We start from the raw sequence: 17,843 nt of genomic DNA on the forward strand, positions 1-17,843 counted from the left end.
ACTTGACCACAATTCCTAAATATCACAAATTGTACTGTTCATTTCTTTCCTTTATATATATTACCTAATATTATTAACCTTTAAAAAATAAAATAGTTCGAAATAAAGTCACACTTTTTATATTTGTCAATTGTTCTGTGTATTTTCCCTTTCCTACTTTATGTATGTTGCTTTGTTTAATATAATATAATATAATATAATATAATATAATATAATAATATAATATAATATAATATAATATAATATAATATAATATAATATAATATAATATAATATAATATAATATAATATAATATAATATAATAAATATAATATAATATAATATGATATAATATAATATAATATAATATAATATAATATAATATAATATAATATAATATAATATAATATAATATAATATAATATAATATAATATAATATAATAGTCATTTTTGGTTAAACAATCGCTTTAAACCGACTCCAGTTCATGTTCCAGTCCTGTGTACGGATCCAGTCCACATTTTACCTCATATCTCCCTGTTGTGTCATATGACCCAAAGCTGAGCTCTGTTTTAGAGGCACACCGATGAAATGTGTTTGAAAGTGTTGTGAGATCCTGTAGGAATGATGAGAGTGAATAAGGAAGCATGAATATCAGTGTGAGAAGCCTCCGGTGTGTGTGGAGAGGATGGAGGTGCTTATCCTCCGGGCAGGGAGGCGCGATGAACGTGTTTGACAGGAGCATGAAGCGCAAGCAGAAGCAATGGGCATCATCTTTACTGGACAGCGACAAATACGATTACCTTCGAGACGAGGTGAGATGACAGACCTTCTGATAGCCGCGTTTGCTGTCACGAGAAGTCAAACTGTGTGTATGAACCTCTGTGTTTCCATTGTGTTTGCAGGTGGGGAGCAGAGTGGCAGACAGAGTGTATGATGTCTCAAGGTCACTGTACACACATTATATCACATATCGTTTAGTCGCCCTCAAGTTGTTCCAAACCTGCATGAAGTTCCTTCTTTCTTCTGCTGAACACAAAAGAAGATGTTTGCCTGTATCCAAACAGAACCATTGACTTCCATAGTATTTTGTCCATAGTCAAAATGGGGCCATCAACTGTTTGGTTTCCCATATTCTTCAAAATATCATATTTTGTGTTCAGCAGCAGAACTTCATCCAGGTTCAGAGCAACTCTAAGGATAAATGATGACTGAATTTAAATTTTTGGGTGAAATATCCCTTTAAACAGTCAATTTTTACTTGATGTCCTCATGTTCCAGACCCATTTGACTTTATTCTGTTTTGTGGGATAGAGAAGAAGATATCGAGTATATTGTCTGATCTGCTTTTTATAGCAGTGAATGGGACTGGGGCTGTTGACCCTCCAAAAAAGCACCATGAAAGTGGTCCAGATACTATATTTAAAGTTTGCTGAAGTCATACAATTGTTCTGGGTAATGAACAGACACATTTTATTGCATTTTGGGAGCTCAAGAACTCCAGTCCCCATCCACTTTCATGGCAACAGCAATTCGGACATTTTGAATGATATTTAAATTTGTGTTAACCAGAACAAATATAGTCATGTGGGTTTTGAACCAATTTTAAGTATTTAAGTTTTTGATCGGCTAAATGTCATCGCAGGACTTTCCCTCTGGCTTTGGATGTAGGATCCGGGAAGAGTCACATCGCAGAGCATTTGAGTAAGGTAGAACTGTTCTTAATGTTACTTTCAGAAACCCTCCACCTTCCCCAGCTCCACCTGTCTAGATCTACTATGGCTAATTCATGTATGCTATATTGTACAGCAGAAGCATGTCTTACATACTCACAGCAGAGTGTTGTGAATGTATTGGCAGTAGCAAGTCCTGTACTCGATCTGTAGCAGCAGCAGCAGATCCATTCTCCCAAGACCGAATATATCAACATTGTCATACCCATTACCATGCCAAACACTCGGAGAGCTGTCATGACAGAAATATAGTGAAAGTGAATGGAGACTTGGGCTGTGAAGCTCCTAGTGTGCTATGTTAGTTTTTAAAACACTAGAAGCTTGATATTCCCTCAAAACTATGTATTGTTATTAGTACTGTCAAAAAAGTTTTACTTTTTTTTTTATATTGTAATCATTTCAGTGGCTCTAAATGAATGTAGAGAAACAACTTAAATACAGTATATTTTAAATATTTGTTGTAATGGCATTTTTTATGAATGAAGGCCAGTATCACGGATACTAATACAGCTAGTGATGTCTCTATGAAATAGATTTTTTTAAACATTAATGACAGGACATTCAACATTATAGTATAATTGAAAGCTATCAATTTCAACATTTATTAGGCTTAAAAATAACAACTTGTTGCGCATGAATGGCTTAAAAGCATGAATATATTTTAACGCTAGCCAAAGGATGACTAGCAAAAAACGGATGCTGCGTTTACCGTGTTAAACAGAAACATTTATTGCATACGCTAATGTGCTAATTTTGACAGCACTCATTTCTATTGTGTGGAAAAGAGCAGCGTGAACATTCCTTACAGCATCTCCTTTTGTGTTCTTCAGAAGAAAGAGCGTCATACAGGTGTGGAACGACATGAGGGCAAGTGAATTATTCCTTTCTGTGTTTCCAACCAACTGTGACTGATTCTCTCTTTCTCAGGAGGTTGTTGAACGTCTCTTCTTGACAGACATCTCAGACTCTTCCCTGGTAAGAGATTGCTAATGTCTTTGTTTCACTGATGTGCAGTTTGAACTTATTGTGTAACTCATGATTCTACCGTTAAAATGTTTTGGGTCAGTAAGATAAAAAGAAAAGAAAAAGAAATTCATACATTTATTCAGCGTGGACACATTAAATTGCTCAAAAGTGTCAGTCAAGACATTTGTACTGTTACAAGTAATTTATATTTCAAATAAATGCTGAACTTTTGAACTTTCTATTTGTCATTAATTTTTCCACAAAAATATGATGCAGTTTTCAACATTTAAAGGTGCACTATGTAACATTTTGTTTAGTAAAATATCCAAAAACCTCTTGGCCAGTGTTATATATTTTGTTCAGTTGAGTACTTACAATATCCCAAATGTTTCCAACTATTTGTAAATCGTGAGAAAAGTGCTATTTTAACTGAGGAACCGGGACGTGTGAGGGAGTTTCCGGTTTTATTTTGCAGAAACGCTTTACTCTCACTACAGTGTGCAACAAGTGTCATAGCGAACGCACAGAGTAACATCATATAACATAATTTTCAACACACTCAGATGTGTCTAATATGATAAACAGAGCTGTGTTACCTCATACTCACGACCGGAAAAGCGGAAGTGGCGCCGGCGACTGTGTCATAATAAAAGTCCACGTCCCAAGATTCTGCGCTCAAACGTGACGTCATCAAACTACGCCTTTGTTTTGAATAGGCGACCTCGAGCGGACAGAAAAGTTACATAGTGCACCTTTAATAATAATCATACATTTTTCTTGAGCATCAAATTAGAATGATTTCTGAAGGATCATGTGACACTGAAGACTGGAGTAATGCTGAAAAATCAGCTTTGATCACAGGAATAAATTACATTTTACAATACATTCCAATAGAAAACTGATATTTTAAATGGTTATATTTATTTTGACCAAATAAATGTAGCCTTGGTGAGCAGAAGTTTTTTTCTTCCAGACCCCAAAAATTTAAACACTTGCATGTACTTGAACCTTCTTTCTCTTCCTTGTGTTTCAGAGGAACAGGAGGGAGTGTGAGATTCCTGCTCACTGTGTTGTGGCAGATGAGGAGTTCCTGCCCTTTAAAGCAAACACATTTGACCTGGTGCTCAGCAGCCTGAGGTACTGTACCACCCCAGTGCATGATGGGAAATTTAAGGATGAGCTCTCACTTATAAACCCGTATTTGTCTCCTCAGTCTGCACTGGATCAACGACCTTCCTGGAGCTTTGAGACAGGTACGAGGATCTAAGCAAGTGTGCGGTCCTGTGGTGCAGAAGTAATAAATAAACCGAAACACACTCTTTTTGTCGTTCAGATCCACCAGGTGCTGAAGCCAGATGGCGTGTTCATTGGAGCAATGGTCGGCGGCGAGACGCTGTACGAGCTGCGATGCTCTCTGCAGTTAGCGGAGCTGGAGAGGGAGGGCGGGTTTGCGCCCCATATCTCACCCTACACAGCCGTCACTGACCTGGGCAACCTGCTGGGCCAGGCCGGCTTCAACATGCTCACTGTGGTACGAGTATTCAAATGTCTCTCAATGCAAAGATTCAGCTACAGTAGTGGCCAAAAGTGAGGTCTGGCCGATGAGAATTGACAATCTCCCTTTATTCTAGAGCTGCAACTAACGATTATTTTTTCTGTCGACTAATCTAATGATTATTTTTCCGATTAGTCGACTAATCTAACAATTATTTTTCCAGATTAATCTTATTATTCTTTTTTACTGATTATTGTATTTCAAAGAGGGTATTGAATTTGTATATTATTTTAACATGAAATCAATGAATGATGACAATATTAATTGTATTTCAGGAAGGGTAGTGTACATAGTATGCCATTTTATAATGAAATATATGAACACAAGAAGCTTTTTAAACATAATATATAATGATACTATTCATCATAAAATGTATACAGAGTAGGCCTAATTAGGAAAAGTTGTTTACTATAGTAGTTGAGTATGATTTACTTATTGATTTGTGTCAATAGTAAACGAAAATGCACTTGTATTTATCTGCAAAAGGTTCACATACAGGAGCTTTCAGCATAGTGTTAATGTATAACTAGTCGTCTATTTTGAAGATACATGTGCATAAACAACGACTAAAGCTGCCAGAAGTTTTTGCCCAAACTTCAAAGACACATTTAAATGATTAAAGCTAGAGGCATATCTTAACTTTAATCTTACTTTAATCATGTAAACTACCTATATACAGCAAGTTATTATGCATATGTGTTTGGGACAGAGCGGAACCAGGTAGCATTTACAGCAGATATATGCAGCCCATAATAAATAAAAGCACGAGACGTACTGGGGTCGGAGAAGAACACCGGAAAATGTGGCCGTCTGTTGCAATACACGCGCCACGGTTCAGCTGCGTGAGAGAACACTGGCAGCAGGGTTGCCAGGTTTACACAACAAAACCCACCCATTCGTTACTCAAAACTAGCCCAAAACAAGCCCAATCGCGTTTCGGGGAGGTTCTCTGGTAAACATCGCGTTCGGGGGGTTAAATATGTGTGTTTTTTTGCTTCAACCCGCGGACATGAGACACAGCCCGCGGCAACAGTGTAGAAGTAGCCCAATTCCGCGGAAAAAAGCGGACTTGGCAACACTGACTGCAGTGTGAAAGCTCCCGCTCTCCACGCGCACAGCTTCTGCTCTGCCTGCGCGCGCAGTGTGAAACCGGCGTTACAGAGCGAACAAAGCACAGTTTTATTTGGCTTCTGTTTAAAGTTCTCCCACACTTTTGAATGTCGCGGTCTGGCTTTATATGATAAATGATCATTTTCACTATGCCCGGGAGCAGAAGCTGCCATTATTCTAGATCTTCTGTTCCATTCTAGAACGTAAATAATGTGCCGCCGACGCGTCGACGCATTTCACGCACGACGCGTCGTTGCAGCCCTACTTTATTCCAATATTATTACAAATGTGTTAAAGATTTTGTAAGCACGTTGCATAGTTGAGCTTGGAGTCTGTCGTTTTATTTGTGATAATGCAATGAAACATTCAGAATTGCATAATTTTTGGCCAGGCTGTCATACATAGAAATGATGAACAACAAGAGAACCAACAGAATATTAATAACTGATTATGTAAAAAAGCCTTTTTTATTTTCTTCATTTTTGGATGGTTTAATCAAACGTATAGGGTCATTTAGAAGAAATATCCCCTCTGGACATCACTTTTGGCCACTACTGTAGATTATCTGTCAGTCACTGTTTATATATTGCATTTTAAGGGATCTGTTTGATTTGAGTTATGAGTGATTATATTGAGGCTCATTATTGTGTCGTAATCCAGGACACTGATGAACTTCAGGTCCATTACCCTGGTATACTGGAGGTCATGAGTGATTTACAAGGTAAACTCTTCGTCTTATAAATTTGGTGATTTGTTGTGAAATTGAAGGAGAACGTGTTTACGGTTTATTCATCCGCTTCAGGTATGGGTGAGAGCAACTGTGCGTGGAACAGGAAGTCACTCCTGCAAAGAGACACTATAATGGCGGCAGCTGCCATTTATAAAGGTGAGGCCGCGAACTGAGAACTGGATTTAGGACCGGTTTACACCTGGTATTAAGATGCGTTTTCGTCGATCTGATCTCAAGCGGACGAAGCTAAATACAGGTGTAAACAGGATCTACAACGTTTTGAGCTTGTCCACTTTTGACCACTTCCAGAGGTAGTCGAAAATGCATTCGAGCGGCCACAAAAGACGCCTACTCTCCACCTACTGACCTAACACAGGAACATAATGGGAAGTGCGCTAGCCAGACGGGATTTAAACTTTGTCGGCTGAAGACCCAAGTTTGGTTTGAAGAAGAAAAATGTATCAAGCACAGTGTTCTCTCACCATTTCTGATTTCTAACACACACTCACAGCTTTTGGCGTGATCTTGCGGCTATCAGAGCACAAGCGAAATACCAGGTGTGAACAGGGCCTTAGTCTCAAATTTAAATATAGCTTTGTTTTACTCCACCAATTTTTATGTGACTTTTGGGATATCGGCAAGATTTTGCATAAATTCTAAAAATGTGCATAAAAAAACTGCTTAGTTGAGGTGGATAAATGTTCTATCCAATAGGAAGACATGCACATAAACTACAATGGAAACACGTTTATAGAATAAATACCCCAATGCGCAACAAAAAAACCTCCCATGACTTTGCCTCAACAGAGGATGTGATTGGATAACTGGACTAACCAGCGGATCAATCACATCACACAGCAGCTCAGATGTTGGTTTGGGCTTTCTGAAATAACATGACTGCATTAATTGCATTTTGTCTGTGCGCTCTGAGGCAAATTAAGTAATTCATGATGTACGAATAAAGAGCCACAGTGGCATCCTCGATTGCAGAAACTTCCATTTTTATTTAAAAAAAAATTCCACCAAATTCCCCGGAAGTGACTATTTTGTTCTCTTGAACACATGGGATGGAAACGCTGCTTTATACAAATGTTTTATGCGATATTCTAATTCTGCGCACATGTTAAATTCACAACTTTGGATGGAAACATAGCTAATGTGCTTCAATGCAATGCAGGACCTCTGATATTATATTTAATTTAAATACTATTTATTTTCAATTAACATTGTAATGAACATTTACATTTCCATAGTATTTGTTTTATTATATATTTATTATTTCAACAGTAATAATTTTATGTAGAAGTGATTCTCAACCAGGGGGCAGAAAGATAGCTTAAAATAAGATTTAAATGGTTAAAAATCAAGATGTAAGACGTAATCATGTAATTCTCATAACTTTGGACCTGGTTATACTACAGTATATGAGGACATTTTTCATTGAAAGTCATGGAAATTAATACAATCATTAATAATGAATATAATTTATGTATGTATGTTTATATACATTTAGTCAAGCCCTAAACAAGCAGAAAAATGCTATTTAAACAAGAAATGTCATGTAAATGTATTGGTAATAAGTGTAAACTATGAAGAACATTCAGTTATTGGAATTACGGACTTTAATTAGTTATAATTAAGTTTAGTTATTTTATTATATTGCCACTCCTAGTTACTGTAAAAAAAGAAAGGGGGAAAAAAAAAGGTCGAAAAGGTTGAACTCTAAATTGTGTTTTCTCTACCTCAATGAGATTGATGACCCTAGATATGATAGAAGTGTAATTCTATAAACGTCATTTATTTTAGAGATGTACGGCAGTGAAGACGGCTCAGTTCCAGCCACGTTTCAGATCCTCTACATGATTGGCTGGAAGCCTCACGAGTCTCAGGTCTGATGCATTTTCATTGGCTGTGGTTTGTTCCATTCGGACCAATCGCATTCCTATACTGACTTGCAATCTTGCGATTCATTTACAGGCGAAACCAGCAAAACGGGGTTCGGCCAATGTCTCGTTTGCCGATTTGTCAAAACTAGACAAACTTCAGACCGACCACCAGAAAACCAATGACAAGTCCTAGGACAGAAAGAAGACGTTTCATCCCTCAAATCAACGCATGTGCTCTGAAGGATCTGCTTTTCGTGAATGAACATGATTACACTGGATTGTTGCATCAACAAACTGTATTTTTTGCAAAAGCTTATTTGACAAAATGTATTCGAACATAAATAAACCATGAATTTAAGTTTGTTTTACTCTCTAAAACAAATCATGTTACACACAAATTATTACATTCAGTCTCAGAAATAATAATAAAAAAAAGCAAATGAAAATATTGTTTTAAAAATGTATACATCTTACTCTCAGTACTCTTTGAGAGAAAACTAGTGTTCTACAGTCCGACTACCTCAAGAAAATCCTAGCGGCTAATATAGCAGTACTATCCCTTTCCTCCAAACATCATGAGAACGAGCTCCTCTGTACAGATCAAGTGTACAATACATTTACATATTCATATATGGCTTTATAGTGCTGGACATTAATCTAAATTCAAATTACAGCATATTCTACATTAAAAGCCCTTTAACCGCGTCCAGGGCATTGAGCAGGACAATCGTTTTCAATCAAAAGCATTCGTTTTTTTTGTTTCTGGAAGACATTGGCTCATAGTACATGTGCCTTTTGTGAGCTTTGACCTCTTAGTGGTTATTAAAAAACATATCTGCTAAATGTTAGCATGAGTATAACGGATGATAATGAGCATATATTGGATTGGAGCCAATCAGAGGCCTCCGTTCTCATTAATGGCAGTTACGACAGAGTGAAGCAGTAACGATTCGTTATATGCAGCAACTTAAATATGATTTAAAGTCAATCACAAACCCAAGTAGCAGCTACAGAACGTCCTGTTTGTCCACAGAAACAGGCTATATGGTCCTCGATGTAAACAAAATATTTGAAGCAGGTTATCGTGATATTTCGGATTCTTTGATGCATTTAAAGCTCAATTACTGCCAAAAAGACACTACCAAAACTATTTACATCTACTTTGGATCCTTTTTCATTCCCTTCTTATTCCTGCTTCACCTGATTTCCAACGTTCCTGAGTGTGTTCATGTGTATATGAGTGACTCAAGGTCATATTTCACCTCAAAATAAAAGGAATGTTTCCATTATTGTATTATTTTCATGACAATATGTAAAAAAACGACATTATATATTATTTAAACTGATTGTGACGTATGGTACTATAGGTTGTGTTTTTAAAAGAAACATATTTTTAGCATTTTTAACGTGAATACAGTAAACAAATTCTGAATCACCCTAGAATAACAAACTACAAAAAAAGTAAAAACTCAAGGTAAAACGTGCTTAATTGTCATGCAAATAATGTCACAATGATTTTTTTAATTAGATTTTTTTTCCTTTTGATTTTAGGGTGAAATGCCTGTGTCTGTTTGTATTAATGTGTGTGTATCAGAGCGCTACATAAAGTGCATGTAAATTAGTGTTTATGTGTTTTATTGGAGTGTGTGTGTGTCAGCCCGTCCCGTGACTGCTGTAGTCAAACACTCCCTTCTTAAAGAAAGGAGAGATGTCGCACACAGCGTGTTTCGAGAGGTGTAATCCAAACTCGTCCGTTCTCAGAGGAGAAGAGGAGGATGAGGTCATCATCACGTGGAAGAAGTTCCGCAGGTATTTCTGGGAAAACACAAGGGCATCATCAGCATCTTAGATTAGGAAAAACAATGACAAACAAAGCTGAATGACAGTAAACACACCTCCAACTGATTCCGGCGTTCCGCAATCATTCTTTCGTCTCGGTTTCCAAAAATCTTTTTGGGAGGGAAGTCCAAAGCCGCGAGCTGGAACAAGACATTCAAGAATTAAAATATCCAATACGAATAATCTCACGAAAACGTGTCTAGATCATATTTAAATAAAATCAATGGGAAAAAATACAAAATGTATGATCCTAAAAATTAGCTTGCATCTGCAAAATATAGAATTATTTTTAAGTGAATATATATTTTTAGTAATGATAATATAGTTTTAAAATATAAATATATTTACAATAATGATTAAATGTATATATTTTGCATTTAACCAGAACAACTTGTAATTGCATGAAAATAATGCAAACAAATCTATTAAATAAAAGAAAAAATGTGCTTCAAGTTTCTTTCAGCATTATATAATTATTTTGGGTTGAAATATGATTTATAAAAAGAATATTAATAATAAAAAGAAAATCATTCAAAATTAACATTACATACACCAATTTGATCTGAAATTAATTTAATCTTATATTTATGCATTTATCCAAAGCAACTTGTAATGAATTTTAGACAGGGCTTGACATTAACTGTTTTTCCTGAGTGGTTTTCCAAAGTTACTAGCCACAAGTTTGACATCGATACCATGGGGAAAAACTGCCATATATATATATATAGATATTGCATGCTGGAATATTAGGCTGCTGTCACTTTAAGAGCTGACACACGGATCCATTATACTGTTACACAAGCCTTTTCTTTCTCAACTGTTTACATACCCTTAAAACATAACTGACTGTGTTTACGTGAATACTCGCCAAGACGGGCATTTTGACATGATTTTGTGTGTATTTGACTGTTTAAGCAGCGAAAAAGAACTCAATTTAGTACTGAGAGGCGGCTTTATGTGTGCGCACTTTGGGTGTGGGAACAAAATCTGTGGGAATGAGTAAAATTATGCGCAATGCACGCATTCCCACAACGAAATTCAAGCCCTGTATCAGCAACAATATTCATCCGGAGCAAATGAAAAGTGAGTGAGGGGAGGCGGGTTTGTGTGTGCTTGTTGTGTGTTCATGCTCTGCTTGCTGTGTCACATTTGTTTCCATGTGTACATGTACGTCGTACCTCTGGATATTTCAGCTTCAGAGATTTGTGCATCTCCCGAAAACGACTGTATCTTCTAAACAGCGTCCACGTTTCATCCAAAACGGTGATCTGAACACAGACGCAAAAGCCCAAATCAAAGCTTTTCATGGTACAGAGATTTTTTTATTTAGTATGGGTCGCCAGATGGTCAATTCGACAATTCCCATAGATAATGCACTGACGGAGATTAAAACGCAGACCAACCTTGACTTCAAACTCGAAGTGTTCGTCTTTGCCCTGTCCGCACAAGATGTGACGCGGAATACTGATCCTCACTGGATCTTTCAGGCTCTCTGGACTCAGATCCAGAGGAATCGACACCAGTCGCTGTGGAAAGACGGACAGTGACGGTCAGAAAACATGCTAATGAAATAACATTCCCTAAACACATCCTCGTATCATACCTCGTATTTCAGTTTGCGTGGATCCGTGCGTTTTTTATCGTTATCCTGAGAGATTGAAATAGAGTTGATTAGGGTTACAAAATTACACACACACACACACACACCTCTCAACGGAGCAGATTTCAGGGATCAAGCAAGCACTTGTTTGTCATTTCCCATGAATAGCTATGTTTCCATCCAATGTTGCAACTTGGAATTAAATTGGAATATCGCATAAAACATTCCAAGTCATTCTGATGACAGACTTTGGCTTTCAAAACGACTAAACCAACATCGGAGATGCTGTGCGATGCGATTGGTCACATGATCACATTCACTTAGAATTTATGCGCATTTTGCCGTTTGCAATATCCCAAAACTCGCATAAAAATGGGTGGATGAAAACAGTGAACATTATTTTACCAAGTACATCTTTGTTGATCCTGGAACAACATTCCAATCAACCAATCAGATTTGAGAGACAAGCTTACAGTTAATGTCAAGTTTAGGCTTACAACCAGGGCTAGGTGCTTATTCACTTAATTTCCCTCTGATTTTAGGGATAAGGTAGGGGTAGGTTTAGGGTTAGGACTATGTTTCTGGACAGGAAACATGTTGACCCAGGAACATGTCTTACTTGGCAAAATCCTGGCGATCGGATGGAAACTGAGCTATTGAGGTAGCAAAAAGAAAACAGTTTCATTGCAGCAACAGATGAAATGCACCTATGAAAGACATCGGTGGGCAGGCCGCATGCTCCCAAACTGAAAGTGACATGTGAAGGCCAAGTATGGTAACCCATACTCGGAATTTGCCTCTGCGTGACTCTGCCCTTAAAAGTGCCCCAAAGTGGAAAACCGCAGAGGAAAGACCCAATCTACTGGCATCAGAGATTGTGAGAAATATGCAGATTATTAAGGCTGGATTCATGCAAACCACAGTCCACTCAGCTGGTGCTGATTGGCTGAGGCCTGTGCTTACCTCATCTGTCAATCTAACAGAGCTACCGTCACTATCCAGCTCCTCCTCCTGTGGAGTTAAACAACTGTGTTGGTGCCAAAAACAATCCTGTGTGTTTTAATGCGTCTCTTGTGCATGACTAGGATCACATTCAACTATTTCAACTGAATGTGTGCCTGCACAGAAACCTCTGTGGATATAAAGTTAAACATTTTGGCTAATTTGATTGTGCTTTCGGCTAAAACCCAAACAGAAATTGTGTGTAAAAAATGTATATTCAGTTTGGGACAGCTTTTTAAAAGTTTTGAAGAATCCAAATTAAACAGATAGATGCTTTTACAATAGCATGTACACGTTTATATTAGAATAATGATGATAAGAACATGTTATGATCTACAATCTAAACAGCATTTGAACATTTCTGCACGGTCAAGTATTCTTGAGTGAGACAAACTATTATAACCAATACAACTGTATCGTTTTCCACTGAATATTCTATTTATTATTGGTTTATTGTTATTTTTCTCTGGTTGCGAGATATCAGCTACATTGGCAGAAATGACTAGATTTTCTGAAGAAAACTGTGGTAAATAAATACGTAAAGTAAAAAACAGTACTGGAAAATATACACCAGTGTTATTTGTAGTATTATTAATATACTATTATAGCATTTTTAATTAGTTTTTATTTTTACATTTTCAGTTTTCATTTTACATTTTAGTTTAAGTTTTAATCATTTTATGTGCTTTTGTCATTTTTGTCTATTCATTTATTTTATCATATCTATTTAGCTTTGTTTTTTATTTAGTGCTTAGAAGACAAATAGGCCAAATAAGAGATATAACTCACACTGAAATGTCAAAAATTATTAAAGGGTTAGTTCACCCAAAAATGAAAATTCTGTCATTAATTACTTACCCTCATGTCGTTCGACACCCGTAAGTCCTCCGTTCATCTTCGGAACACAAATGAAGATATTTTAGTTGAAATCTGATGGCTCTGAAAGGCCTCCATTGGCACAAATCACGGTTCACTCTCAAGACCCTTAAAAGGTACTAAAGACGTCGTTACAAAGTCCATCTCACTACAGTGGTTCTACAATAACTTTATGGAGTGACGAGAATAGTTTTTGTGCGCAGAAAAAAACCCTAAATAACGACTTATATAGTGATGACGATTTCAAAACAAAGCATCATGAAGCTTCGAAGCGTTATGATATGAATCAGTGAGTCGAATCATGATTCGGATCGCGTGTCAAACCGCCAAACTGCTGAAATTTGGCGATCCAAACCGCTGAATCGACTCGCTGATTCATAACGCTTCGAAGCTTCATGAGGCCGTGTTTTGAAATCGTCATCACTATACAAGTCGTTATTTAGGGTTTTTTTGCACACAAAAACTATTGTCGCCGATTCATAAAGTTATTTTAGAACCACTGTAGATAGATTTTTTTGAAACGACGTCTTTAGTACCTTTTAAGGGTTTTGAGAGTGAAACGTACCATTGTGTCAATGGAGGCCTTTCTGAGCCATCAGATTTCAACTAAAATATCTTCATTTGTGTTCCGAAGATGAACGGAGGTCTGACGGGTGTCCAACAACATGAGGGTAAGTAATTCATGACAGAATTTTCATTTTTGGGTGAACTAACCCTTTAAATGCCCATGAGAATGATACTAGAATACCATATACAGTATATACACTGCAAAATTAAGGTGTGACCATTGGAGAAGAAAAGTTAATTGGGGCAGCAGGGTCACACACAAAAAAAGTTTGAGAAGAAAACACAGTTTCTGGAGCTTTCACACTTAATTATTCCTTAATTCTTATTCTCCAGACTATGGTTGTTGCGGTTTAAAGTGAGAGAGCTGTAGTCATTTACCTGCAGTGAGTCTGAGGACAGCGAGAGCGTGTTGTTATTCTCTCTGTTCAGCAGGTTCAGTTTCTGCAGCCTCCGCTGCACCTCTTCTTCAATATACGCACTTATCCTGAGGGAGAAACGACTGATTAAAGGAACAGTTCAGTCAAAAATAAAAGTTCTGTCATTACTTACTAACCACATCACAAACATGCAGTAAAACTTTACTACACGATGCTAGTTTGAGAGCATTAATCAGTGTGCGCACCTCTCGTCTCCTATAGACAGTACGGTGGGGAGGGTCTGTATGGGGCTGACGGGCGACTGGTTCACGTTGTTCTTTTCCTCCCCACTCACACTTAGACTCCGCACACTTCCTTCACTCTCACTGATCCTCTGCTTCAGCTGGGCAATCTCTCGCTCCATCCTGAGAAACATCCATGATAAAATCAGAAGGATAAAAGCTCTGGATTTATCACATTCATTTATAGAGACCCCTGGGGGCCACAAGTTAAAGGTCCTAGGGTTAAAGAATTGTTTTATTTATTATATAGTTATAGTTCATGTCTGCACTTAAAACCTTAATGAAAGAACATACTTAACATAATTATTTTTCACATTCACATCACATTAAGTAAATTTAATAGCATTTCATTCTGCTTTCTAAAGACCGGTCAGAAATGAGTTAATTAATAATAATCAAGACATTAATTACAATTATTTTACATTTATTTGTTCAGTTTTATAAATATTTCCTTTGTGGAAAAAATGTAATTGCCAAACACAGATGACGCACTGTCAATTTAATAAAAAGTAAATATTTTCCAGATATTTTAATAATTTATTTTTGTATATGGACTACGTAAAAGCCAATGATTTAATTTTGCAAAACAAATATAAAATATATAAAAATCTTAATTTAATTTTACTGTTCTCATATTTATTATTTGCATATTGTTTGAGTAAAATTTTTTGGCAGACCAAAACATTTGTCATATATATATATATATGTAAACATATAATTTGTCTTGAGGCTTATGGGTGGTTTATTTTTGGATTAATGGATAATCATTATTTTCGGTATATTTTATACTAATCATTATTATGCGTTTATATTTGTATTTTTGAGGATTTATGTTTTATGTGAGTGGTCTGGTTTGAACATTTTCTTAATGGGATTAATAGAGTTTTCCCCATACCTTAATAATTTTCTCACACAGTATAAATGGATTTTATATGCATAAAAAATATACCTTTATATTTATGAACAGTGTCCCACAAGGGTTCATCGTATTTGAGGGTACTTAGCATCAGAAAGTTTGAAAACAAAAATGTAGTGTGATCTTGCAAAACAACTCCACACCTGTCCAGGTCTTGTGTTCCTGTAAACCTGGAAGTGCTCTGTCCATGTGCGGACTGTGACCTCTTGCGGGGCCCTTCAGTGTCCGTCTCCAGGCTGAGGCTCCTGCGGTAGGCCGAGTGTTTCCTCTCCAAACGCGCGACCGCCTGCTCCAGAGCCTCTCGCTGCTGTTTCTCCTTCCACTCCAGGATCTCCTTCTCCTTCCTGCGAACCTTCTCCTCCTGTCGGGCCACGTTCGCAGTGAACTCGTACGACTGCTGCAGCTGCTGCAACTGCTCGGCGCTCGCGCTGTACTGAGACAAGCGCTCTTCCTTCTCCTCCAGCTCCTTCTCAACCTGCGAAAAACAGACCACAAAGAAAGATAATAAAGGAAAGTTTGTGAGATGCTACTATTGAAACAACTCTCAGGGTGAAAATCTTGGGTTTAAACACGTTAAACAAGTCTCTGATATTCTGGTATCTAGATATCGCTCAAGCTCCTCCTTCAATGTAAGTCTACAGGAATTGTTTCATTCAGGAAAACTAGAATGACTAGAATGATTTGGTGAACCAGTTTTTGGAACGGATTCATTGCAATAATCTAATGCCACTCTAAACCACTACTTGTTGGAAAAATAGGACAAAAATAATGCACAAGCTGGACAGTTTTGATAACAGCTGAACTTCTGTCATGCTTTTAAATTTTAAAAGCAATATTAGTGTTATTTAGTTTAATTTATAAACTAGTATAGTATTAAGTGTATATATATGTATGTGTGTGTGTGTGTGTGTATGTATGTATATATATATATACACAGGACATGGATATGTACTGAATATATATAAATATATCTATAAATAGAGAGATGGTTATTACTATAAACAGAATTTACAGGTGAATATGTACAGTGAATAATATACAGATGGTTATTACTATAAACAGATTCAGATTCAGATTATTTTATTTAATGCCATGTGAGCATTCAAAGCTATTTTCATGGCAAAAATTCAACTACAAAAATACAAATATCATCTAAATGCAATAAAAAACAAAACAGCAAGTCATATTATACAAGATGTTTTAAATTAACATATGATAAAAAATCCAAAACCTTTTCAGGCATAATCTCATTAAATACGTCCTTAAGTGAAGTAACTTCATAAAAGAGCATTCTGCTTGTAATAATTCCAGGACAATCCAATAAAATATGTTTAACAGATAAAGGAATTTTACAAAACATGCATAAAATTGGGTCTTCACCCTTAAGCAAAAAAGCATGGGTCAAACTTGTGTGACCCATACGACATCTGGTATAAACCACTTGATCAAGTCTAGTTTTCAAATTTTGAAAAAATCTGTTTGTAATTTCTGGATGAATTCCATACAATTTATTAGTCTTGTACATATTCCACTCTTCTTGCCACTTATTTAAAATATATCGATTAATAATCGGTCTGATGTCTGAAGGAGGAATTTGACATTCATTAACCTCCTGATTAAGAGCGTCCTTAGCAGCTGCATCAGCTCGTTCATTTCCTGAAAGTCCCACATGTCCTGGAACCCAGCAAAAGATGATACTGAAGAACTGATTTAATAGATAATCCCCTTTTGTTATGATGCAGTCCACTAAAGGATGATCAGTTTTTAAAGTGTCCAATGCTTGAAGACAAGATTTCGAGTCTGTAAAAATTATAGAATTTTTTTGTTGTGTATTTTCAATATGTTCCAAAGCCAAAAGTAAAGCACGTGCTTCAGCAGAAAAAATTGAGCATTGTTTTGGAATACGTATTCCATAGCGTTGATGTCCAGTCACCATTGCTGCTGTTACACTATTTTCCACCTTCGAACCATCTGTGAATATAGGTATATGAAAAGGGAATTGGTTTCTTATGTCCAAATATTGCTGTCTATATACATTTGGATGAGTCACTCCTTTCCTCTGATGAGCCAAATCCAAATTGATATTAGGCTTCTTTAATTTCCAGGGAGATATAGAATTAAATTGTATTTGACTTAAAATGTTCAAATTTGTATTTAAGTTCTCCAAGTGTGGTTTAATACGTATACCAAAGGATCTGATGCTTTTAGGTTTGCTCTCATACAAAGGAGTAAATTGTGGGTTGAAGACTGTAGAATAGGCAGGATTGGTTTTATTTGCCTTTATTTTGACAGCATATTGGAGTGAGAGCTTCAATCGTCTATTTTGAAGGGAAGGTTCATTGGCTTCAATGTACAAACTTTGCACTGGCGAAGTTCTAAATGCTCCCAAGGCAAGCCGTAAGCCCTGATGATGTACTGAATCAAGC

General features: G+C 36.7%; 2 protein-coding genes across 5 annotated transcripts in view; one reads left to right on the plus strand and one right to left on the minus strand.

Annotated features, from left to right (window-relative positions):
- Nucleotides 1-513: 513 nt before the first annotated feature.
- On the plus strand, nucleotides 514-9,579 carry ndufaf5 (NADH:ubiquinone oxidoreductase complex assembly factor 5). Its single transcript, XM_079812206.1, has 11 exons — nucleotides 514-794; nucleotides 885-925; nucleotides 1,625-1,688; nucleotides 2,640-2,687; nucleotides 3,712-3,815; nucleotides 3,892-3,931; nucleotides 4,012-4,209; nucleotides 6,004-6,064; nucleotides 6,146-6,229; nucleotides 7,880-7,962; nucleotides 8,051-9,579. Exons 1-11 carry the CDS (start codon nucleotides 627-629, stop codon nucleotides 8,150-8,152), a joined length of 993 nt encoding a protein of 330 aa, XP_079668332.1. The 5' UTR covers nucleotides 514-626; the 3' UTR covers nucleotides 8,153-9,579.
- The window catches only part of kif16ba (kinesin family member 16Ba), a 53,424-nt gene continuing 43,823 nt past the window's right edge, over nucleotides 8,243-17,843 (minus strand). For 3 of the 4 annotated variants that reach the window (XM_079812204.1, XM_079812202.1, XM_079812203.1), the window contains 9 exons: nucleotides 15,561-15,892; nucleotides 14,466-14,624; nucleotides 14,222-14,327; nucleotides 12,362-12,409; nucleotides 11,402-11,446; nucleotides 11,202-11,324; nucleotides 10,977-11,066; nucleotides 9,855-9,938; nucleotides 8,243-9,774 (listed from right to left, as the gene is read on the minus strand). In XM_079812204.1, coding sequence (XP_079668330.1) covers nucleotides 9,613-9,774; nucleotides 9,855-9,938; nucleotides 10,977-11,066; nucleotides 11,202-11,324; nucleotides 11,402-11,446; nucleotides 12,362-12,409; nucleotides 14,222-14,327; nucleotides 14,466-14,624; nucleotides 15,561-15,892 — 1,149 coding nt within the window. In that variant the 3' untranslated portion in view covers nucleotides 8,243-9,612. The remainder of the gene's footprint in view (nucleotides 9,775-9,854; nucleotides 9,939-10,976; nucleotides 11,067-11,201; nucleotides 11,325-11,401; nucleotides 11,447-12,361; nucleotides 12,410-14,221; nucleotides 14,328-14,465; nucleotides 14,625-15,560; nucleotides 15,893-17,843) is intronic. The other variant, XM_079812205.1, reaches the window with a different exon arrangement.

This window comes from Gobio gobio, assembly GCF_949357685.1.
Source record: "Gobio gobio genome assembly, chromosome: 3".
NCBI lineage: Eukaryota > Metazoa > Chordata > Actinopteri > Cypriniformes > Gobionidae > Gobio > Gobio gobio.

Coding starts and splice junctions, on each gene's coding strand:
- ndufaf5 (XM_079812206.1), top strand. CDS start 627: ATGAATATCAGTGTGAGAAGCCTCCGGTGTGTGTGGAGAGGATGGAGG. Junction 926..1,624: donor AGAGTGTATGATGTCTCAAG/GTCACTGTACAC, acceptor ATGTCATCGCAG/GACTTTCCCTCTGGCTTTGG. Junction 7,963..8,050: donor GGAAGCCTCACGAGTCTCAG/GTCTGATGCATT, acceptor ATTCATTTACAG/GCGAAACCAGCAAAACGGGG.